Raw genomic sequence first — 24,953 nt, 5'->3', positions numbered from 1 at the left:
TCGCCACAGTACATTAACAATGAATAAATACTGCGATTTGATTTTCTAAGCAAAAATGTTTAATGTTACAGATATATTTTAGAAAAACTGCGTTACTTTCCTGGTAAGATTTATTTTCGGAAAATACAAGAAACACACACAATAAGAATTGGATCCAATGTTTGCGGCAATGAACTACGGCCACGATTTACTTCTGAAATCGTCGAGCGATCGCTGTTTGCAAGGTTACGAAAAGTTGAGCTACGATGGAAAAACATTTTACAATGCAGAATGCTGGGGCCAGTACGATCCCTGCTATGATACACCCACCTCCATACAAAACTACAGTTTCGGTTATAACCCTGGGTGCAATGATCAGTTGAACAAAAATTCTTACCACCAAAGACACGACTATTACGCAAACGCTACCTCATCTAAACTTGAGGAGTATCCGCAAGCTTACGTCACAGATGACGCCAGTCTTAACGTCAGCAACCACCATGGACGTCAACATGTAGGACAAAGTCAGCTTGATTCCATTCACAACTATAGTGAAATCCATCAAAATCTATCGACGGACAGGCAGCGTTCATCGGAAAAGGTTTTATCAGATGGAAACGGCAACTTTAATCAAGTGACTTCTTCAAGCGAATATAACAAGAGCTCCTGTCTTTCACGAAAGGGTCACAAGGAAAGGTTTGATGACGGATCATACAAGAACGATGCAATGACCAGAAATGGACCGACATCTCCAATCCCAGACCGCAAGTTTCCAGTTGCAATGAGTGAAGTCCAGTCTTCAGCCTCTTCAGAAAGTCATTCGTCGGATCTGTCTTCCAGTGGCAGCAACGAACCGATGGAATATAAGATTTCGAGCAGTTCGGACGACTATTGTGAAAAATCTAACAAAAATGAGACAAAAATTTTACCGGTCAATAAGAAATGCAACAACGGTGATAAAACCAGTTCCATTAAAGAAAAAGTGTCAACAAAAGAGCCAGAGCAGGCCAAATCAAACAATAGAAACAACGCCGATGAAAAAGATTTGAATTCAGCTAAAACGACGAACAAAGACGACGAAAAGAACCGAGTACAAAAGCCTCCCTATAGCTATGTAGCTTTGATCGCAATGGCTATTCGTGAGTCCGAAGAAAAGAAACTGACTTTGTCCGCCATTTATCAGTACATTGTCGACAAATTTCCCTTCTATGAAAAGAACAGGAAGGGCTGGCAGAACAGCATTCGGCACAACTTGAGCTTAAACGAATGCTTCATCAAGGTTCCAAGAGAAGGCGGAGGAGAACGAAAAGGAAACTATTGGATGCTGGATCCAAACTGCGAAGATATGTTTGAAAATGGCAACTACCGACGCCGGAGAAGGATGAAGAGACCTTACAGGCCGACTCCTGGAGCAGTTTCATCCATGTTGGATCCGTCCAGAGCAGCCATGTTTGGATTTGTGGACAATGTTTACAGCTCGTATTCCCAATTTAGTCACAATACCAAATACCACCTGGGCTCGTACGGACGCTACAGTGACTGGTCCCCGTCAAGATCTCTTAGCGGGCAGGTTATGAACACATATGGACATGCGCAATATCCATCACCCGATATGTGCAGGACGGCCTCCTCGCAAACATACACACGAACAAATCCCTCCTATTACAACGTTCATCCCACTCTCGGATCAAGTTTCGTCCCTGGCGACTGCAATTCAACCTGTAGCTTTCAATCGTACAGCACCCCGGCTACTCCTCCGTATTCGGCCGGATACGGGTATGAGTATCCCCAGCAAGCATCGACTGATATGGCCGGCCTCTCCCCCTGCGTTGTTCATAACGTTGGGTCCAATGTTTATTCTAACGTACATTCTTCATATAACCGGTGAAAAATGTCAACAGCAACATACATGAACATTTTTCACAGGCAAAAACATTTTTTGCAGCCGCAAATTAGCTTCGATTGTTTTTCTGGATTTTAACGTTGCATGTTATTTCTTGTTATTTTCTAGTTGCCTTGTCTAATGTGAATCTTGGAATAGATTTTTTTCTTAACTTTTCGTGTGTTGAACAAGTTTCTTTCATATAAAGCCGTATAAAATCTGTTTTCAATGTTTCGATAGCTAGTGACACTGGAGTTATGTTTAGTATTCAAAAAAGAGTAAGTTTTGGAATTTTCTTGTAATTTCATAATTTGTGCAATAACTTTTGGTCCCACAATATGACGTACACGATTTCACGAAATATTTTCGTGTTTTATCGGAAGTTGCTTTTCTTGTCGTTGAAAGGTAATAAATATGAATCCCCTAACGTCAAAGATGTATAATTGTAATTGAGAAGAAATTTGCTCGGAAACATTAAGTCGATTTAACCGCGTTGACACCATATCTGAGTTAGTAATTCTCAGAAAGGTGCCTTGAATTAAACACGCTTCAAAAACAACAAACAAAGTTTTTAGAATACTTTCAGCAATCATTAGAATTAAACCTAAAAATCATTTATTAAGGCGTTTTTATTAAGCCAATTTTTCACGAATTTAAAGCGAAATATCCCTAATAGCAGCCCAAACTGAAAAAAGTTCTGTTCAAGCAGCTTGTAGCATAAAAATCCTTTCGTGTGTCGATCGCTGTCAGAAATCGGCCAAACTTTGTGACCTCATAGGGGATAAACTCTAAACGTGCATAGTTTATCGTCTAAATCCAATAAGGCAGAAGCAAAAACCAACTAGAATCCCAACAATCGTTTTTCTCTTTATCAACGACGATGATAACCAACTCGTGCCCAGTCCATCTGCCCCCAGTTTGACCCCGCTGATTCGACGTTAGCTTTCAATGAATGATGGTCTTGGGAAGGTTGACATGGGGTTAGCTCAGTTGAACCATTTTACGAATGGAAAGATTTTGCTACTTAATCAGATGCTGGAATTATGCAGCATCGTATAGTGAATGATCTTTAACGCCGTATTCGTTTGATAATACTTTCTTCGTATTTGGTGTAGGGAAAGGTGAAATCACATATAAACCGTTTTTTGTAATGGGCTTGTTATTTTATTACAAAATGTTAGCGGAGTATTTCGTTTAAAGTTATACACATAATGAGCTATTTAGATGTCATTAGACATTTAATGAATGATAGTGTTAAACTGATTGACATTTAAGATTAAAACCCCAACATGAGAGAGGATGTTTCTGATGGCTATAGCAGCATCAACAATAAAAACTTAAAGCAAATGGCAAAATCGAAGTATTTTGGCATCAACAGCATTTTTCTTCCTCGAGTATCTGTTACAGGTGATATTGAGACGAAATACTTTTCAAATCTTTGCTATATTTAAAATTAGGTAAACGATATTATTAGACGTTTTGTTGGAACGGTTTCGTTATTTGTATTCTCACATTATGGTAAAAATCATGTTGATAAAAAGAAGCGTAAAAAGTTTCACAGTCTTTTCATTTTTTGCGTGAAAAAACTTGTTTATTGAATCGCGATATTTTGGATTCGAAATATATCAATCGATCAGCCATTTTGCGTTGTTACATTTGACATTCAGTATTGAAAAGTGAAATCTATTTGGCGATCGGCCATTTTGTTTTGTTATCTTAGATTTAAACATTAATATAAAATTCAACATTTGTTATCCTGACTTTACTTTAGCAACTGTTCGTCACATATTCTTGCAAGTTTTCGATTATTCTCTTTACGTGCTTCAGGCAATTTTAAAATGCAGTTTTGCTTTTATGCAAGTACTGTGGACAGCGGTCATGCCTTTGTTTCAAAGTATTTTTTTTAAAACACGACAAAGTTTTGCAATGTCGCAATAAGTTTCTTTCATTTTTGCATTTCCACCTGTGATATTTTAGCCAATACACCAAACACAATAAATGAAGTTCGTCTGTGAAATGGATAAGTCTCAATTCAGTCATGGCAAAATGTGAATTGTTTTCTGAACCAGTAAGTACACCAAACATGAGCATAATGCGGTTTGCTATCGTTATATAGGTTACTCACTCCTTTTCGTTCAAGACAAAACGCTCCGAAAAGAGGCGTTGCAAAATAGATCGAACTGCGCAATGGCAGCACAAAACCGCAAAAGAAATTTGATAAAATTTATCGGGTCAATTATGCCACAGGAGGTATGGTGTGGTGTGGCAATCTCTCCACTGATAAGCGTCAAATGTCATGCAAGAAATGATGCATTTGTTATTGAATACCAAAATATTTAGCCGCAGATATGGTATTACCTGGTTGCATTTTGTTTGGAGGAGCTCTTGCTTTATACGTTTTAAATGGCATAAACATATAAGATAAGACATACAACTTATATAGATTAAAAGCACAATTTAAGAACGGTTTTGTTTGTGTTGATTTGTAATATAAAAAGGGGATATACAAAGATTTGATGTCAATCAAATAGAACCTAGAACATTAACTTAAAACTTTATAATGATGCTATCAATTGATGATTTTTGCTATGCCGTTGCTTTGTTCAGTTCTCAAAGAAGTTATGAATATTTTCAAGGTCAAAAATGGTTTCAGCAGAGTCAATAAAAAATCTGCAATCGACCCGTGCGGGCTCTTCCGGACTTCAAAGGACCACGCCAACTGCTATCAAGCGACAGTGGCGTTTGAACAATTTGGATGACAAGAATATGAAATTGAATAGTCTTCAAGAGCGATAAAAGGTCAAAGGTTAACAACTGAGCGTGTGTGGGCCTACACGCACCCCTTGATCCCCGCCCCGGCAAACGAAAGCGCAACTGTGTAACTAGATACCCTAAAGAGTAAGAATCCAAGGCCGATTTGATCTTCTGCGCCCTGAAAGAGGAAAGTCTTCGTGTTTAAGTAGTAATATTCGTGCTGAGAGCCAGCACATTTTACAAAGTGTCTTTTGTAATTTGCAAAGGCGGCGTGAATTCTGGATTATAGTTAATACGCCAGTTCATTTTATGAGGTGTTGAAATAAAGTTGACCACATAACGATGCGTTAAGAGTTTTTGGTATTTCACTGCTTGTTTCGTTTCTCAAAAGTGTGCGGTGTTGTAGTGGCGTGCTGCCTCGGATATATTGTCTGCCAAGGGATTTGGTGTCTTCTCCTGTTGTTATATCACGCGTTTAATTACATAACAAGTAATATTTATTTGTTTAAATAAATGAATTTCAGATTCCATGGCATATTCATTTATATGCTAAAGCAACGTTTCTTCACCTGGGGTGCTGAAATCACTTTTTTACAGGGGATGCTACAAAGAGTTAAATAAATAAAAAGCAGATAAACATCGAAATATTGTATCTATTTTGCTTTCGATAAGTTAACGACACTTATTGGTGTGAAGGAATTTGCAGAGCATGGCCGTTTTAGTCACAATGTTTGTTGTGCATGTGGCTGTGGACGTGGGTGGCGCTAGTGAGTGAATAAAATGAACGTAGCTATTAATTTACTCTATGCCGCTAGCTAGCAGAAAAGCAAAATAGGTGTATTCACTGTGGCTGCACTTTTCTGTAAGGAGAAGATACAGTAAGTAAGACTTTCAGATGATGGGAAATTAAACTGAAAAGTGAGATTACTTTCTTCATTTTGAAACTTTTTCACAGGTGTGGTCATACACGCCTCTTTGTAAAAAAATGACACGTAAAAGGATTAACCAATAAAACTTGAACAAAATGCTGCGCCATGTGCATTGTTTAATTTATTTCGTAATTTGCACTTTAATCGAAGCTTAATTTACTATGTTTTATTAAACTAATGATCGGTATAGGCTTTCAGATACCTGTCAAATTTCAACGTCCTCAACTGGAAAAAGTTTATTTAGTGGGGGCCTCTTTTGCGTTTCGAGGGTCTTCAAAATCGGTTTCAAATAGAGCTAAGTTACTGTTTGCTGCAACGCTTATATTTGTCTCCAAGTTTTTTAAGTTTGGCCAACAGCTAAATCAAATCACCTAGAATGGAAAAAAGCGACAAACCCAGAGAGCCTACAACGAGTAAGATGTTAGGCCTATATACAGTGTTGCTTACGATAAAATGCTAGCAGTAGCACCGTCACCAAATTTAATTTAATCTCCAGATTTGGATGGCGGTATAAAAACCACTTACACTTGTAAAACAGACTTAAATTCACTTGCAATATACAGTTGTCTGGAAAACGCCGATAAATTTTCTTGTTTCGATGAATCCGTGCATTCCTTTTTCCCTTTCCTATGAGCTAATCCTTGACGAATGGGGTGGAATGAAATTGTAGTGTAGGAAACATAGACAACTGTATTACTATGTCGCAATCGCTTCGTTACAGCATTAATTTAGCACAGAATTCTTGGTTAACTTTTGTTTTCCAGTTGTTGCAATGTGCACGCACAAACTACACAATACTGGTTATTGTCTTCGGCCCACATTTTAATTAGTCTTTTTAAAGGTCAGCGACAGGTTGTGGCAATTGTCTCAGACTTTACGACGTTAACAGCTGAAAAGCTGTGAGATTGTCCGAACCGTTTAAAAAATCCAATTTTACCGTAGTTATTTTGGCGTAGCTGCGCAGTGCATTGTAATTAGTGTCGTCCGTTTCTGTTATCGTCGTTATTTCATTGTTCTTCGACCCTATATAAATAGGCCTATAATTTACTGCTACACAACGAAAAAAATTACTGTTCATGTATGGAGGCACACTAGACCGTTCGTGTGAAACGTCTTTTCGAAGTCAGATTTGTTTGCGTGTTTAGCGCATAATATTATGCTTCTTTCTGGATCTGCAAAATGCAAGGCTTAGTACCTCGATTAGCAATTAATAGAATCAAAAGAGAAAAAAATCTAAACAATTAAAAACATTTATGAATCGCCCTTTTAAATATAAAAAACCTCACTTTTACCGAACACGCTTCTTTCGATCTTGAGTTTAGGGTAACGTTAGGCAAATCTACCGGGAGTCATGAATGCCGCCGTCAATTTAACCAAGAAACCCAAATTTTCTAGACAGGGTTGAAATAAAGTTCTAGAATCTAGATTGACGTTTTCCAATTATGTTGTCAACAGATAGACAAATTGACAGATGGGCAAATCAGACCAATAATCAAATCAAGGCTGGTAAAAACACTTAACCTGCTCGTGGAAGCTGTTCATAAAATTTTGGTTCTTAGTTGCAACCTTACTTTTTGCGACGTTGCTGCTAATTTACTTTAGTGTTTATTTGTTTACAGTATATGATATCTATAGCTTGAGGTAAAGATTGCTTGAGTCGCTTGAGTTCAGCCGACGTCATCGTATTTGCATCTAGCAAATGTCTGTGTTGTAAGCTATACATTTGTATGTAAAACAAAGGAAACCAGTACCGCTAACCAGTAGCCTAGTAGTTAGTTACACCGACACTTATGTTACTGTGTTACCTATTCAGCCATTGCTGCACTACGGCTCCGTCAGCTGTTTTGTTTAAAAAATGACAGTCAACACTAGGTCTAATATGAGGCAGTTATTTGTGGAAGTGGAGAAATTTTGTGCGTAATTTAGTCATGAAAAGTTAAAGGTGAGGTCAGGGATTAGTTTTAGATTAAAAATTCGATCAAAAAATTCTTGCCGCTCAAACAGTAACTCGGAAAGGGTCTAAGAAAATATGCAGCTGATATAGCCTATCAATGACACATTGCAAATTTCAGTGTAGTTTGCCCTTGTGTTTAAGTTTTTGACCTAAAAAGTTTTGGGCTGTCACTATTTCTTTAAAAAAAAAACAAATTATTGTTTTCAGCTTTTTGTTAACTTAATTCCAGTGTTGTATCATTTTACATTATTAACAATCTAACTCTTAATTTACCTTCTATATTAGCCTATACATATGTATACAGTAGTATATAGTCGTTGGCAAAAAGTAATTTAATAGGCTTAAACCCTATATAGGCCTAGCTTTAATAAACTTTTTGCATACCTGTTCTCCTAACTTAACCACCTACTCGTAACAACATGCTGCATGAGGATTTTTCCAGATTTGGGAAGCAACCCAATGTGTATATCGAAACAATTTATAAATTATAAATGCAAAAGTATAAATATTGAGAGACCATTAGGGAAATTTGTGAGACCAGTTTAAAACCCAAAAACATTAAACAACCCCGTCTGATTTGGTATTCTTTGTGAAAGCAAGTTTTGTTAAGTCACCTCTAACTTAGACATGATTCACTGTGTTAATCAGTGATAGCAGATTTGCACTTGTTTAGGTTACCATGCAGTTTTAGATTTTTTATTCCGCTAGTGTAGGCCTATGATGTATATTGACCATTAATAAATAGACTAGTGAATACATTTTGTCTGTTTTTCTCACTATACACACTCTATTATTATTTTAAAATTTCCTGGAAATTTATGTTTGTACAGGGTTTCAAATCTTGCAAGCTTTTCTGTCCTTTTTAAGTTACTGTTTGTAATTTGCTGCTGTAATTTTTGCTCCTGGTAATGGCAGAAAGAAAAAGAAAGAAGCATAAACATGAGGTTTGTTTTATTTTTTATTACATATGTCACTTGTACGATATCATATATCTTATAAATATTTTATACTGTATCTATTAGAATTAGACCTACAATTTTGATGATGAGCATTTTTATATATTATTGCCTAGTTATATATATATATATCTAGTATATACTTAATGGAGAAAAGATTGACTTAAGCTTTAAATTTAATCACCCCTTACTCCTTTCAACAATGCATCCTAAAAATTCATCCATCTTTTTACTCTGTTTTAGTAGCATCTGGTTTTTCTATTATTTATGGTCGAAAACCAGAAATAATAGAATCAATTAATTAGAAAAAGGAAGTATAGTATTTTTCTTATGGCACGTCTGCTTAGATAGTTTACAAATAATTATTCCATGTAAAGCTTTTTCTTCGTGTGATTTTTGTGCTGTTGAATCATTCAGCAGGTAACTGGTTATTGTGCTTTGTGTTATCTTCTTGATGTACATGTATGTTGTAGTTAATAAAAAGATGATAATTTCGTATGCATTTTGATACACACTAACCATAAGTATTTGTAATATTTGTTGTACTTTTTCCTGGTAAGTCTTAATGGGTAGAAAACCAGTTAAATTTTTCCAGAAGCTTGTTCAGATCCCAGTTGTGCTGCATATTGTACACGTATTACACACTCATCCTGTTTCCTGTTCAGATAAGTGCACGTATGCTTTTGCCACAGTAAACTGTAATTTCTTAAGGTTTCAGGTAGGAAAGACACATTAAAAATGTTCTAGCAAGTCAGATATTTATTTATTCAGTTAACACATAAGTGCTAGTGAATATGGTCATTAATATCCCATTTCGTTCTGCATTAAAAGCTGAGGAAGATACGGTTATTAGTGGTCATGACAATAAAGCTGTGTCTTTTGAGGTACTGGTACAATAGCAGCATGCTTCTATGCCCTTGATAATTACAAGACATACATGTATTTGCGATAAAGCTATCTTTTTTGTATTGATGTCCAATATCCATTTGTTTCTGATGTTACTAAATACAAAAATTTCTGGTTTTGTTTCTGCATATATACAAGTCTGCATTTATACACAGTTTCTTATAAGGATGCAAAAATTTATTAGAAGCTTTAGCAAGTAATTAAACAGAATATCTGAAATATAATGTCTATTCTGCTTTATGTTAGATTACTATTGTTTTTAGAATGGTCCTCCTGAACCAAGTAAGGAAGACCTTGAAATTGCGAAATATGTTCGGTTTAATGCTCCAAAGAAAACAACCATATACCAAAAACAAAATCTTGAATATTTCGTAGGTTTGTTGTGTTTCATTTAATTATGCCTTCAAGTTGATAAAAATGGATTAAAGCATAAAATGAAATGATTCATTTCAACAAGCTTTTATTAGGTCACAAGGCTGTCGATACACTGATGGAGTCAAATTGGGCGAAAAGAAGCAAGAAACAAGATCCAGTTTTTCAGACACGTGATGACGCAGTCAGATTTATGGAAACGTAAGTTTCATTTATATTTATTAACATGACTATGTGTTTACTTATCTTTTAGTTACGTTTAACATAGGATGTGTATTATCTACTCGAACAGTGAAAAGTGTAGATAAATGTATAATTGCAATCCTAAATCAAAGGTGTGCAATTTTATTAACATCTTTATTATCTTTGTTTTGTTTTTGTTAACTGTACATGTCATTACGGTTTCCATTATAACATCACTCATAGTATTGTTGACGTTTGTTGCAAAGTATTGAAACCAAAAAATGTCAAACTTGACATTAATTATGTATAACATTAAGAGATTCTGAAACCTTTCAGCTACAAAGCGATAAGGTTATCTTTGGGATTTGGTGAAACGTGAGGTGGGGAGCCAAGTTTTTTAGATCACCCCTGCTTATCTTCATGATTATTCGGCACTTAACAGTACATCATTTTTGTGGCTAGACAATGCAAAAAACAGCATATTTTATCAACATTTTTAAATAAAGAAAAAAATGATGTTGATGCAGTAAAAGATGATGCTGTAGTTTGAAGAGGGAATGTCAGGCTGCAAACATGATTCTAACATAAATATGTCACCATACAACAATTTGTTGGCTATTTAGCTATCGTCATTTTAACTCTAATTTGTTAGCACTTGCAAAGGTTTAAGTTTGTTGGCACTCAGCACCATAGCATGTCATCATATCTGGTCTTGCATCACCTTTGTGTGTAGATTACGTAATTGCTTGATTGTCTGGCCCTAGCACTTTTCATAATTCTTAATTTTGGCCCTTCACATAAAACTGTTGCACCTGGCCCAAAGCATAGTTTTACTACCATGTTGTTTATTCTTTTACATAACAAGATTTAAATACAATTGCACAGGCTGCTACAAAATGGAATGCTGTATCGTGCAATGAAAGTTCTCAAGGAATCAAAAACCTCAAAAGATACTAAAACATCAAAAGATGAAAAAGTTAGTGAAATATGCATGAAAATATTTACTGTGCTATTATGTTGTATGCAACCAATTCAAGGAAGGCGATTCACATTAAGAAAAATTCTCATTATAATCAACCAATACTTGTAATGCTGTATCTTTTTTTAAAACTGGCCAAGTTATTGCTAGTTAAGGCCACTAACTAACAGCACCCACCCACTCACTAACAGCAGCTAGTTGTGAACTGGTAGTTTTTGAAATGAAATTTGTTTCTCAAGAAATCAAAAGCACCTAAAAATGAAGATGATGGCAAGTCAACGCCTAAACCAAGAAAGCGAAAGAAGCAGAAGGAAGAAGAAAAAGAAAAGACAGAGGAGAAAAAAGATGACAAGGAACCTCAGGTATTGATTTATTTTCTGTTTTCCTGAAATTCATACTTCGTAATCTTCCAGTGACCATGTAATCTAAGTTGAATCATAGCAATCACAGTGGAAATACTTGCATGCCAAGGAAGACAACCCCATTTAACCATAAATGCCAATGTTTGCCTTGCATGCAAGTAAAATTATCTGGTAATTAGCCTGTTAAGATCATAAATAATACGTAAAAGAAAGCAAAGAAGGAAAAGGACGGAGAAAAGAAGAAAAAGAAGAAATACAAGCTGGAGGTGCACGAGGAGCAAATTTTCATGGATTCTTCTGATCTTTATGTCTGGATCTATGATCCCCTGACCACTAGAAAAAAAATACTTGGTATGTCGATGCAGGTTCTTCAACGTTCTTTCAATGCTTTATGTCATATAGTTATGTCAAGCAAAGTACGCTCAATTGTTCATTAAGGAACTACTGCTGTAGTTTGCAATCTGGCAATTAGGATTGGTGTAATACTTCAGAAAGCCCTTTTGTAATTAACTAATTACCAACATACATACAGTTACCTACAGCAGGGCTTCCCAAACTGGGGGTCGCGACCCCGCAAGGGGTCGCAGAGCGTATACCAATTTTACACGAAGTACAAAATACAATCAAAACAAAATATACTTCCAGCCTAATAAACATAGAAACCGCCTTGAGACCAGCATTAACAGATATTGAGCCACGGCTGGACTTGCTTTGTAGCAGAAAGCAGTCGGACCAATCACACTGAATAAATGTGTGTGCTTTTTTGTTTGCAGTAGCCTACATATGTGTAAAGTAGTAAGTAGGCTTTGAGTACTGGTTGCTTGAATTCAGTCTTTGTATCTCAATAAATGTCACTAATGACTAATGTATATTTCGCACTGCTTATCAATTTAAACGTGAAGGGTCGCCGAAAACTTCAGAAGTTTGAAAGGGGTCGCGAGCAAAAAAGTTTGAGAAGCCCTGACCTACAGTACCTACAGTCAATGTTCCCTCTAATTTTTCACGAGTCTGAGCAAACACACTAACTCCCTGAGCGGTCCCTTGGACCACTGTGAGCAACATCAGACGTGCCACGTGCGCACTGTGGCCATTATTATGCGTTTATTCTATTTTCAATTCAGGTTGGCTTATTTTCTTGTGCGCAACACAGATTTTCTGTGCGCGAAGACCGTGTCAGCAGTGCGCATTTGCGCACGCGCGCAGCTTAGAGGGAACATTGCCTACAGTTACCTACAGTTAACCTACAGTTACCTACATTATCAATCATTACCTTTAAAAACATGTTCACTCTTTATATTGTCAAGATTGAATTGTGTGATTAGGTGGACTTATGGTACTTGGTATCATTGGAGCAACCCTTTTCCCATTGTGGCCACCATCAGTACGCATCGGTGTTTACTATCTTTCTGTCTGCGGTGCAGTATTTGTCGGAGCTATCATGGGCATGGCTGTTCGTAAGTGTCACATCAATTTTTTTGTGAAAATGCTAAAATCTATATGATTTAAAATAACAAATTTGGTTTTAGTTCGTACCTTCGTATTCGCCATTGTCTGGGTGGTTACTTTTGGAAAACACCAAGTCTGGTTCTTGCCTAACCTTTTAGCTGATGTCGGATTTTTCGAGTCTTTTAAGCCATTTTATACACATGAATTCTCCAACCCCACAAAAGAGAAAGGTAAGAAAGTTAACAGGAATTAGGGCACTAATTTTTTAACCTCGAGCGTTTAAATTCTTCTATTTTATTTCAAGCTTAGTTGAGATGTGCTTAAGTTTTATCACCGTGCACGCAAAAACTCTTAATTTATCGTTAGCGATATGTGTTGAATCAATTCCTTCTTGTTTCTCTGCGAAGATGAATATTGCAGGCAAATTCAAGCAATAAGGGTGAAATTGATTGATTCAATAAGGAAAAAATGTTAGGGCTCCGTGCCTTTGATAATGTTCGAATTATTTTGTAAAAATGTTAATTTGTGTCAGTGAAAACCAGGTGGATTTGTATCTTGTACAGACTAAGTATTTATTCTTTCTTACCAGTGACTGTTACTTTGATTTGATTAAGCACTATATTCAAACTTAGCAAACTTGGGTTCCCTAATTTACCAAAATCTGTTATATTTGCATTTCACAAATCCAGTTTTTATTCGGTTTGGCACATCCTTTGATATTTTTTGAACATTGCAGCTGTTGTTAAAAAAGCGTAGTTCTGATTGGTGACTAGAATGCTGGCATTTATAGTGATCGTTTATGGTCCTTTGCAACTAGTGCGGGTTTCAGGATGTGAGAGGCTCGTGATATCAGTATTCTGTTTGTCTGTGATGCTGAAGTTGTGCTTGTATAGGCTTCAAGTTACTTATAAAAACAGCACATTTATTTGGCTTTCGCCACAATGGTAGCGCCACTGGGTATCGAATACGGCCGCGTTGTTGTGAACCCAACGCTCTGACCACTCCACCACCGAGCTGACGGCGCTACAAAGGCAGAAATGCGCAACACTTGAAACAATATGGACCAGATGTCGATGTTACTGCTTTGCCGTTGCAACCAACTTTAAATTGTTATTTTACTTATGCAGATAAACTGAGCGACTCTGAAGACGAGGGCAATCGTAACGAAGAAGGCGAAGAAAACGAGAATGAAGAAGCCGAGCCTACTGTCGCAACTGATGTCGGTGACGTTGATGACATCGGCGGAGAAGAACCAGTGACAGTTGCGGCAGAAAATGCGTCGGATCCCGACGTTGCTGAACAGGAAGATAAATCGGCCGAGGAAGTATCGGACCACTCACAGAACGAAGATAAATCGGATGGCCGCGATTCTTCTAGCGATTACGAAATTATAAATGCCAAACCCGAAGAAGTTGCTTAACGAGTATTTAGCAGCTCTCAACAGCCGTCTTTTGCAGCCAAACATACACACCCCTAAAAATAATAATTTGTAAAAATTAAGCCCAACTAATAAATTCAGTTATGTAGATTGAGGAAGCGATCCTTGATATAAGTAATCTAAGCGGCAAAAGTATCAATGATTGGTGTGCTTGCCATAAATGTGCAATTGTAGTTGTTTGCCAGTAACAGCTTGTCAAGAAATTGTTCAAGATGTTTTTTACCTGCAAAAAGCGTTCTTGTACCGTATTACCGTATATTTAATGGAATTTTTGTAGGTGCTTTTCCATTACTGTAAAGTGAATTATGTAAATGTATTGGCGGTAAAAAGGCCTATTCTGTTGTAGTTGAGCGAAATAGTCACCGTGGTGTATTCTAGACTGACCTCTTAAATGGTTTACATAGTTGTGCTTTCAAAATAATATTTTTTGTAACGCACAGCTGGGCTTTATTTTGGTTGGAGTGTAAAGTCAGCGATACACAGCAAAGCAACTATGGCGAGATTAGACGCAGGCAACTATAAGCGCACAAATAACACGTTCTGTGCTTTTTACAGTTTATGTAAATTGATTGCCATGTGACTGCTTTTCTGCAGCGACGCAGATTTATTGTTCGAAAGGCAGTAATAAATCAGGCAAAACGCTATCACTGTATAGCGAATTATTTTCAGACGAAATTTGCCAGTTTTGATCACGTTTCGTAGTCATATCACACTTGCCCCGTGGCAATTTAGTTCTCAAAAAGCCTGACGTTGCGTCATCAGTTAGTTACGCACTTAAGTTTTAATAGGTACCTCAGATCAGGCAGAAGACGTCCAGCAAGCAAAAAAGCACATTCGAAACTAGCCGGTTTCAGCTTATACTACTGTACCGTGTACTGAGTTCATAGCTTACTGCAGTATATGTTTCACTTTTCTTCTCAAAAGTTACATGGCTTTGAAACAGAAAATTGGCCTTCTTTTTTGCTGTTTGTACAGCTGATTAGGTTACTATGTTGAATAGTTGTGTAGCTTATTGGCATAGGTTTGCCGAATGAAAACGAAGAAAAGGAGTGAATTTTACGAGCCTTTCTAGTTATAATCGGTTGCTAGTTATAATTGCCGCTTACAAGTACAGTTTTAAGAAACATCAACAGTGAAATAGGCAGTTAGTTTATTTGCAGCTTAACAATATTGAGCGCCAGACGTACAAGTTGTAGATTTCGTACTGCACGAATGCATTATCGTTTCGTTCTTTTACTTCATGAACTGCATGATAAGCGAAAAGCAACGTATTTGCTACAAGTCGTTTTGGCACAATATAACGAAGACGTGATCGCAGGCAATAAACAGGAAGAGACGGCGTGAGGTTTCAAATCGTGGAAGTTTAAAACTGTTGAAACCGGTGATACTTCGTTTAACCCTAGAATGCATAACAGGGGTCAAAATGACCCAAACGTTGCTATTCATCATAACTGCTTAACGCATATTGCGAATTAACTCCTGGATTTTCTTGACTTTGTTGCCCTTTTATACTTATACATGATGAGAAAACGGTTGTTCTGTAAAATTTTATTTTTGACAAGGAAAATGCATTTTTCATTAAATACCCCTAGAATGCATAACAGGGGTCATTTTGACCCGTAGCATGCATCACGATATAAGATTAACGTAGAAGACCCAAAAAAGAGGCCTGAGATCATCAGGTTTTATAACAAGACAAAGATTGGTTTTGACTTGGTTGACCAAATGGTTCAAACATATCTTTGCAAACGACAAACCCGCCGATGGCCTCTAGTTCTCTTTTACAACCTGCTTGACATCGCAGCTCTAAATGCATATACCATATTCAGACAAGTATATCCTGATTATCAGAGTGGACAAGGTTCAAAGCATCGAGGTTTCATAACAGATCTTGCTAACTGCCTCATTTTGCTCGACATAATGACAAGACAGAAAATTCCTCAACTCCACAGAGCCACAAGAGAGGCTATGGTGAGATGTGGCATAGCTTTTCGAAGTACATCCCTGCACACAGCAAACACGTTGCAGAAGTGGAAACGGTGTTCCTTATGTCCACACGCAAAGGATAAGAAAGTTAATTGCAAAATGTTGCTCAAGATGTTGCAGACCCGTGTGCCCAGAACACAGCGTGACCATGATCACATACAACAAATGCAGTAAATGAATCAGGCTATGCGTTGTAATGTGAACTGTTCTGGAATTTTCTTTCATTTTCTCATCGACTCCTTTATACTGTTTTACGTCGGTTGTTTCATTAAAATGCAGCAAAAACTCTAGATATGTCATCATAACGCCAATGGAAGAGACAAGGAAAGAACAAGAAGAAAAATATTCAATGTCTTTAAAATAGAATTGCATGTAATAGCAATAGGGGTCAAAATGACCCCTGTTATGCATTGGCGTAAGTTTTTTCATGTATGCATTCTAGGGTTAAACTGAGTCTGAGTTTCAAAGCTTGCGCTTCCTAACAATGTCAGAGGAGTCTAAGAGCGCAAGTCTAAAAACAAGTTAATGTTATATGAAAGAACACTACTCACTGAATATCCTGGTGAAATATTTTTGAAAAATAGTTTTTGGTTAGGTAATTATAAGCAAAAAAAAAATCGCAAAACTGGCCGTAATTGTAACGCAGATCAAGTCTCCTGTGATCTCATAGGTAATCACACACAACATTCGCAATTTCATACATTAGCAATATTTACTGTATATCACGTATGTATCTGTTACAGCTGTATAGATCGCTCTCTCTGCCAATAGCTTGGTAGGTGAACAGGCTAAACTCCTATGGCCAACTCTTCTGACTTCAGTTGACTTCCACGCAAGGAAAGCAACAAATGCAGCATGTTGTCAAGCATCTTGACTGGTTCATGACGTAACAAGATCCTTCACCTACGTCACAATGAGCCAAAATTTGAGACTTTTTATGATTTTCTTTTGCCGATAACTACCTAATCACAAATAATTTTCAAAAATATTTTACCAAAATGTTCAGTTGATACTTGATAGTGTTCTTTCATGTAAGATTAGCTTGGATTTGCCCCTCATTTTAAGATAATTGCAATAGCGGTTCACTTCAATCAGTAATGTAAATTTTGTCAAAAAGTAAGGATTAACAACCTATAGACGCAGCTGGGACTTCGTTCCCCACAATTTTGTGACAACCAGAACAGCGATGGGGTAGATTTCCAACTTGAGAAAGTTTTTTAAAATCCCGTAAGCCATGTTCAAAAAGATGTAACCGTAATAGAAATGGTTCTTAGGAAAGTAGAAAAGCTCTATTTTACCGACGACTGACAAAAGGTTGAGTGACTATGTGTTTCTTCATGGAAATTGGAAGTTTAAGCCCAGGCGTCCCTTGTATTTTTGCATTAAGAATTTTTAAATTTAATTACTTATTTATTGGTTACTATTTAACTATTGTTTGGTTACTATTACTTATTTAATTACTTATTTCAGTTACCGGTAATTAAACAAAGTTCTTTCTCGGGTTTCTGAAAGTTAATTTTGCAATTATTCTTCAATAACTCCGGTTGGTTGTATGTAATAGGTTTTTTTGAATAAATTTCCTAGGGTTGTAAAGCACTGCACTAAAGAGGATGATCAAATACGAGAGGACACAAATTTAACAGATCCATGAAAAAACAGAAGTCTATTCTAAAAATAATTCATATAACTTTACCTTGAAGTAGTAGAACTTTTATAGAATTTCGGAGATAATATGAAATTCTGCGGCATTTTTTTGCTACTGGTAACCTATATTACGTTTATTTTATCGTTACGTTTGTATCAAACATGTGAGGTAAGTTGATTGAATAACTGTAAATACATGTTGTTTTTGTTTATTAAACGTTTCTCAAACAATTAAGACACGCTTAATAATGAAAATTTAAAAAAAAATGCTCGTAAAAAAAAGGGAAACACAGGTTTCTATCGGAAATAGAAAAAACACAGTTTAGATCAGAAAATTGTGTGATTGAGTTCGCTAGGGTTCGGTTTATATTTCATGTCACAGCATTTAAAATAACATTGATCGTATCTATTGTTTACGAAATGGAACGAAAAGTCGGTACAGTTGCATCGTATTAAAGCTCCATTACATTCCTCGCAGTACACCGGTTGTTCAAGTTGTGGTGCTTCTTTCTCTGGGTCGTTGCTTCTCCTGACTTGTACATAATTTTTGCAAGCACATCGGAAATCTGTAAGTTCGTCTATTGGCAACTCGGCAAAGTCATATGCCATATGACCTATCTTACTTCTTTGTGATTCCTGTTCTTGTTGGTTTTCTGTTGAGTCCCCGCTGATATCTTTCCTTTTGTTCCCTCGGTTCGCATTAGAGTTGAGCTCCGGGCTCTCTTCCCGTGGAGTCCTTGATTTTGCTCGGCTCCTATCCCAGGCGCTCGTCTCCTTTGCTCGACGTCGCGGCTCATTTATTTTTCGTTGTGTTTCCTGTTTCTTCTGGTTTTCTGTTGCGTCCACGTTCATGTCGTTTCTTTTGTTTTCTCGTGTTTTCTGCTGTTCTGGGGTTGGTTCATTTGGGTCGTGGCTGGGGCTCTCCTTTGGTGGATTCACCTCTGTTGGCCGGCTGATCTCTGCATTGTGGGCTCTCTTTTCCTCGACCATTTCCAATAACTCTTTTCTCTTGGGGCATTCTTTGAACTTATGGCCCTGTTCGGAACAATAAGAACATGTTTGAACCTGTCCGTCGTAACTCACCGCACATCGAATCTTTCCCAGGTACAAGTATGAGGGGAGTTGCAGTTGTTGCGTCATTTGTTTGTGTACTTTATAAATCCTTCTGCCATCTCTGATTCCGTGTTTGTCCTTTCCCAGCTGGGCTGGGCCTTTGATTTCATATTTCGCAAGGATTTTGTCCAGATGTCGTTGCGGGTAATCGATTGGCACCCATCTGATGGTGAGATCTGTTCTGTCGTCTCCATGAGCTGTGGCGTATTTCACTTCTGGTAGCTTCCGAGATATATCTGCAAAGCGTATTGCATTTTTCTTGCTTTCTATCGTTATATTTACCACGTTTCCTGGTTTTTGGATGATCCCTTCAATGTAGCTAAGCGGTATTTGGGTTTCTTTTATCAGTTTGTAGATGTCTTCCCTTTTACTGTCGTTTGCTAACTGGATCGTCACTTCTCGATGGTTGCTGTACTCAGCCGCGATATCGTTGTGCCATTGTCGCTTCACTCGGTCTGCATATGTGAGATGCGTGGCCATTCTTCACTTATACTTTCTGACGTTAGTTCTCCGCACTTCACTTCTTCACTTCTTCATTTCTTATTTCCTTTGCTGGAAACCATTTTCTTGTTATTGCTGTTGTGCGTGTTCATAATAATAATAAATACATAATTATTCATAATAAATACATGTCCATAAAACAAATCAAAGTAATTCTTCCGATGTATATGTGAATAATGTTTGATGCTGCTATTATATAATCAGAATAAATGATTTGCTGTTTGTGGATGATTCATAAATGCTACTAAAATATTTTTGCACAACTATCAGTTGCTACATAAAGTAAGCTACTACAACAGCGGAAAATAATGAATTTATAGTATTCGTTAGCTGACAAGAATTATACGATTTCACTCTCATAATTTAATCAATCTGTGCAATAACTATAATATCAACAAACAACATTATATAGCATTCATATTTGTTTAGGACTGGGACCCAATACCTGAGGATTCCTACAACCAAACCTTTGTATCGATCACAGACCCTAAAGCCAATGAAGTTCGACCTTTGGGTTTCAAGGTCACGACCCTTTCAGTTCATGGTAAGCTTTATTGGATTATTGAGTTGCGTTACTGGGAGAAGAAAAGTTGGTCCGTAGTTCCATGCATTGTAAATGTAAGATACAGGATGTTATTAGAAAGTGCCTCAAAAACAAAAGACTTTAAACCACTTATCCTGCTTCTTTGTAGGCAATGCTACTTGCGTCAGTATAGGTGACACAGGCGGAAATAATCGTCACATAGAAATCAAATGGGAGTTACAACAATCTGGTCAACTCTGCGTAAGAAACCAACAAGATGCAAACGAATTATGTAAGACTTTTGGTGGTTAATGTTGCCGCCTAATTATTGCTACTAAAAGTTGCGACACTTAAAACTATAGCACGTTGATAAATGGAAAAGGGAAGATAATATATTACATATTATAAAATTACATATTTAAAATATTACAACAAAATATTGAAAGTTTTAACTCAGGTTATATTGAAATCTAATGTAATACGCTAAAACTTTGGTATTCCTCGTTTTAATTATTTCCGGTTTGATCAATTCCGCATTTTCATTTTCTAGGTGATTAAGTCCAGTTTAAATAATTCCGGTTCAATCTTTTCCAGTTTGGGAAATTTTGCTTTGATGGTTTTGTTAATGTAATTTTATGACAATCTTCAAGAGTTTGTTTAACTTGATACTATGTAATGGCTATGTAGGTGGTAGCACGATCAATCATGACAGCTGCGGAACAGTACCGGGCGGGGCTTTTGAGGTAAATTACACATTCTATTGTCAAGGGGACGGTTGTGAAGGTGGAGACAAGATATTCTGGTACAGGTAAGATCGAAATTCCTTTCGTTATTGCTTTGCCTCTGATCGCTAAACATAAAAAACACTGGCAGCAACAAACAAAAGCAAACACTTGTGTATGTAGGTATATAGGCAAAGCAAGGTGTCTGACATTCAAAATAATTCCGTGCTGACTATTTCAAAAAGGTTCGTGGTTGAAAGTCCAATGGAAGGTGGCGGTTATGACGAAAACTGGTGCCAGACAAGAGACTTAAATTATCCCTCAAGTCTTGTGCAGGTTTGCATGACTTCACTTAATATTTTTCACGTGTAGCTAACGCACGAGCAGTGTTCATTTTACAATAACCAGTGGTGGACTTCAGCCAGCTCGCACCGGTTCGTGCGAACCGGTTCTCGGAATTTTAATGACCTCCGCGAACCGGTTGTTAACAAGCGTATATATAGGCCTATGTGTATATCGGCCCCGGGTCAATATGGCATGCTGCTAGTGAGAGAACCGAATGTTAAAATATTTGAATCCTACCACTGACAATAACTTATAACCCTTTCGTAGGTATTGTTCGCTTCAGTTGGTAATTTTGCATCGTAAGTGGTTTCATTGACTTTTTCAGCTTCCTGCAAGTATTCAGCCGTCCACAACAACCTCACAAAAAAACGATGCAGAGTCCTTTACCACTAAAAGAGTCGCCATGTCAACTGTTACGTCGTACAGTAACCGTTCTTGCCCCGAGGTAATAGTCTGGAAAAAATTGACCTCTTGTCGTAGTTTATATACGGACTAACCATTCTATATACATATAGAAACAGCTTAATCCAGACTTTTCCGTGGCATCGTAAGCACTTAACGCTAGACGCTAACACAGGCGAGGTGCTAGCTGACGTTGCAAAAGACGCATATGTTTAACAAGTACTTTGCATTCGTTAGAGTGAGCGCTTGAGTCATTTAAAAGACAATAAAATGACGTCATGGTCTTTGCTATTTCCGCAATCATTTCAGCATACTTAGCTAGCGAGTTATGTAGGCTACTATCATGGGATTAACAAATGAAAACGAAAAAAAATTGTCGTTTTATACGCATTTGTTCATTTCCGGTATAGTTTGTTGACAACATGAAGGAAATTTTGCGAGATTAGCGTCAGCCCAGCCTGCCAGTGCAGTTGCAGAAACATGAAAAATTGAAAAAGGACAATAAGTGCATTTACAGCAGCTTGAAAGGATTGTAATTGTAGGTACTTGTGACCGTTTTTGTTATATTCCATGTTATCCTTACTAGCCACAGCCACACGTTAAGACCACAAGTATCTCGAAATAACATTGCCTAAATCGGGCGAATAGAGTATAGTAAAGTATCATAATATGTTACCAAGAGAAATAGTTTGAGGTAGGTTTGAGTAACCTAACCAATCACTGCTGATTATAATGTGAAGGCCCAGTATAGTTGCTGCGCTTTAGACTATAGTTGCTGCCTTTAGTTACAAAAAGATTTGTTACTATTTCTGGTGATAAGCTTTTTTATTCTTATCCTTCGGTGCGGCAAGGTAGTCATAAATGACAGGCTAAGATGCAAGTAGTTGTGGCGAAACCGGTTGTTTCGTAAAGTACGTACGAAAAGAATATTTTTGAGAAATGCAGTTTCTTCTCAATGCGGTTTGAAATTGATGGCCAGTATGTATATATTTAGTAACATTAAGGACTGCGATTCAAACCGCAAAGGTCATCGATTGTTCAGAATCTTTTATATTCTATCTCTACGAATGAAAAAATCACTTTTCTGCAGACAAATTTCGGACACTCATGTGATTTTACTTTTGAATTAAGAAGTAGGCTTTTCTGTAGTCGGCGTATAGAAACAGATTTTTGTAGAATATGAGGTTGTGCGCCATTTTATTGTTGCTGTCAACGTATATAACTTTGTCATCACAGCAAGCATGTACTAGTCCTGAGGTAAGTAAGTAAGTAAGTATACGACGCTGTGTTAAAATGCTATTTGGGGTCAGAGTGAATAACGTTTTCATGTTAATCTTGCACAACTAAGACAAACGATTGACCGTTGGTAGATGATTCCTTAATGCTACCAAAATACTGTATTGTAGCCAATTAATAATAGCTGCTACGCACAGTAAGGTTCGCATACTGTATGTACCCTTTGACGACTCATATGGCCAATGGTGAATTTATATAGCTTATTTGTTAGCTGACGTGATTAATATGATTTCATTCTCTATATCTCACCAATCGTTGTGCCATAAATATAATGTCAACACAACAAACAAACAGCCACTATTGCTACGCTAAACGCATTGTTTACATTTTGGTTTATGGCATTCACAGCATCGCGACGCAATTGGCTTAAATATTTACTTTGAAAATGCCTGTATAACTTATTTTTTTGCCTTGACATGTTCTTATGTAATATTACTGTATGACTTGTGCCGTGTTTATTTAGGACTGGGACCCAATACCTGAGGATTCCTACAACCAAACCTATGTTTTGATCACAGACCCTAAAGCCAATGAAGCTCGACCTTTGGGTTTCAAGGTCACGACCCTTCCATTTCAAAGTAAGTTTTATTTTAACTATAAAGGTCTCTAATATACAAACTTGACCAAAATTTGAAAACGCATGATGTGTAAGGAAAGGAGAAACTTTAAACCATACCTCCGCCTACAATGTTGGGTGTAAGAAACTGTTTACCAGGAAGTGTCTCAGAAACAAAACGAGTTAAAACCACTTACCCCCTTTCTTCGTAGAAACCTTCTGCGTCAACGTGGGTGACACAGGCGGAAATAATCGTCACATAGAAATCAAATGGGAGTTACAACAGGATGGCACGCTCTTTGTAAAGGACAACCAAGAAATGAACATCTTACGTAAGGCTTGTGTCGTGTAGCATTGACGTCTAACTGCAGCTAAACAAACTTTAATTGACAAGATTTCGTGTTAACGCTACAGGTAGTAGCTCAATTAATCAAAACAACTGCGGATCAGTGCCTAGCGGGGCCACCGAGGTAACTTACACATTCTATTGTCAAGCCAACGGTTGTGAAGGCGGCGACAAGATGTTCTGGTACAGGTAAGCTTGTTATTAGTTATCACATAGCTCTGCTTTTGATTGCAAATCGGAAATAACACTGACACAAAACGAAGCACATTTCCTTCCGAAGTTTTTGACAATCAAAATAATTTTGTGCTCACTACTGCAGATTCGTGGTTGAAAGCCCAATGGAAGGTGGCGGTTATGACGAAAACTGGTGTCAGACAAGAGACTCAAAATATCCCTCAAGTCTTGTGCAGGTACGTATTTCATTACTCAGCATTGGTCACGCAGCCAACGCTTATCATATGAATAGGTTGTATCACTCGTTTTGTGTGGCTATAGTTAATCTCATAGTTCTATTGTTAGCTCCCTGTGAGTTAACCTGCAGCCAAAAGAATGTGACCTAATCGTTTATGTTATTTTTCAGATTTCCGCAAGTATACCTCCCCCCTCTACTACCACAAAAAGGAACGGCGCAGTATCTTCTAAAACAGGAAGAGCTGTCATTGCATTGTGTACCATACTTACTTTTCTCGCTGCTATCTTCTTCATGTGAACTAGTTTTTTGTTGGTGATATCCAAATGCAAAAATTTTGTTACCCTCTTCTATTCTCATGCATGTTTGCGGTGATCAAAGCCCGTTGAAAGTATTTTTTTACCCACAATCATCATAGGTTGTTGACCGAACGTTTTTCCATTTGTTGTTTTGTTTGTTAATTAGTTTTTATAATTTTCGTCTGTACTATAGTAATCCAATCTATTCCGATATGGGTAGTAAAATAGAATAAGGCAATTAGAAAACTTAAGTTGGTTGTTGTTATCTTGCACTCTTGTCAAATAGGATGAACGTCGCGCTATGTGTGTTTTTAGAGATTAATGTCATTTTTTACAGTTGCTTTATCCTTGTGTAAATTTTGTGCAGTTCTATTCATCTCCATGTAACCACGCCACAATGTATATCATTTTCATTCACACTATCATGCACTTAAAAGCTCGTGCTTAACATTGTCTCTAAATCATTCCCACTTCTTATCTTATAAGATAGTTATCTGACAAAATGGTAAAGAGCGTTTTCCAAAATTGCGAAACTATAAGCTGTATAAATCCGCAAATAAAAAGATTTCGCAGTGTTTTGATTGCAATGCAGTGAAAGATTGATCTCCTTTCTAATTGGTGGCTGGCTGTGTTGCTTGTCGCTACAACTACAGTTGGTGCCAAAAAGAAAA

At 37.1% G+C, this 24,953-nt stretch overlaps 3 protein-coding genes across 3 annotated transcripts; all 3 read left to right on the top strand.

The window, feature by feature from the left end:
* Nucleotides 1-4: 4 nt before the first annotated feature.
* LOC143466240 (uncharacterized) lies at nucleotides 5-2,277 on the top strand. The gene has a single exon (XM_076964876.1). It carries the CDS (start codon nucleotides 158-160, stop codon nucleotides 1,865-1,867), a length of 1,710 nt encoding a protein of 569 aa, XP_076820991.1. The 5' UTR covers nucleotides 5-157; the 3' UTR covers nucleotides 1,868-2,277.
* Nucleotides 2,278-8,318: 6,041 nt separating this feature from the next.
* Nucleotides 8,319-14,577, top strand: LOC143464612 (translocation protein SEC62-like). The gene is made up of 9 exons (XM_076962491.1): nucleotides 8,319-8,442; nucleotides 9,624-9,735; nucleotides 9,828-9,933; nucleotides 10,801-10,891; nucleotides 11,134-11,256; nucleotides 11,466-11,607; nucleotides 12,579-12,710; nucleotides 12,783-12,932; nucleotides 13,830-14,577. The coding sequence occupies exons 1-9, from the start codon at nucleotides 8,407-8,409 to the stop codon at nucleotides 14,120-14,122; spliced, it is 1,185 nt and encodes a 394-aa protein (XP_076818606.1). The 5' UTR covers nucleotides 8,319-8,406; the 3' UTR covers nucleotides 14,123-14,577.
* A 2,595-nt stretch (nucleotides 14,578-17,172) lies between these two features.
* Nucleotides 17,173-24,730, top strand: LOC143464611 (uncharacterized). The gene is made up of 11 exons (XM_076962490.1): nucleotides 17,173-17,939; nucleotides 19,814-19,928; nucleotides 20,077-20,199; nucleotides 20,595-20,715; nucleotides 20,875-20,965; nucleotides 21,300-21,419; nucleotides 23,136-23,250; nucleotides 23,441-23,560; nucleotides 23,643-23,763; nucleotides 23,894-23,984; nucleotides 24,155-24,730. The coding sequence occupies exons 1-11, from the start codon at nucleotides 17,859-17,861 to the stop codon at nucleotides 24,281-24,283; spliced, it is 1,227 nt and encodes a 408-aa protein (XP_076818605.1). The 5' UTR covers nucleotides 17,173-17,858; the 3' UTR covers nucleotides 24,284-24,730.
* Nucleotides 24,731-24,953: the final 223 nt, after the last annotated feature.

Source organism: Clavelina lepadiformis, chromosome 7 (genome assembly GCF_947623445.1).
Source record: "Clavelina lepadiformis chromosome 7, kaClaLepa1.1, whole genome shotgun sequence".
NCBI lineage: Eukaryota > Metazoa > Chordata > Ascidiacea > Aplousobranchia > Clavelinidae > Clavelina > Clavelina lepadiformis.
Note: the sequence above shows the minus strand (reverse complement) of the source record. Positions and strands in the feature narration are given on the sequence as shown.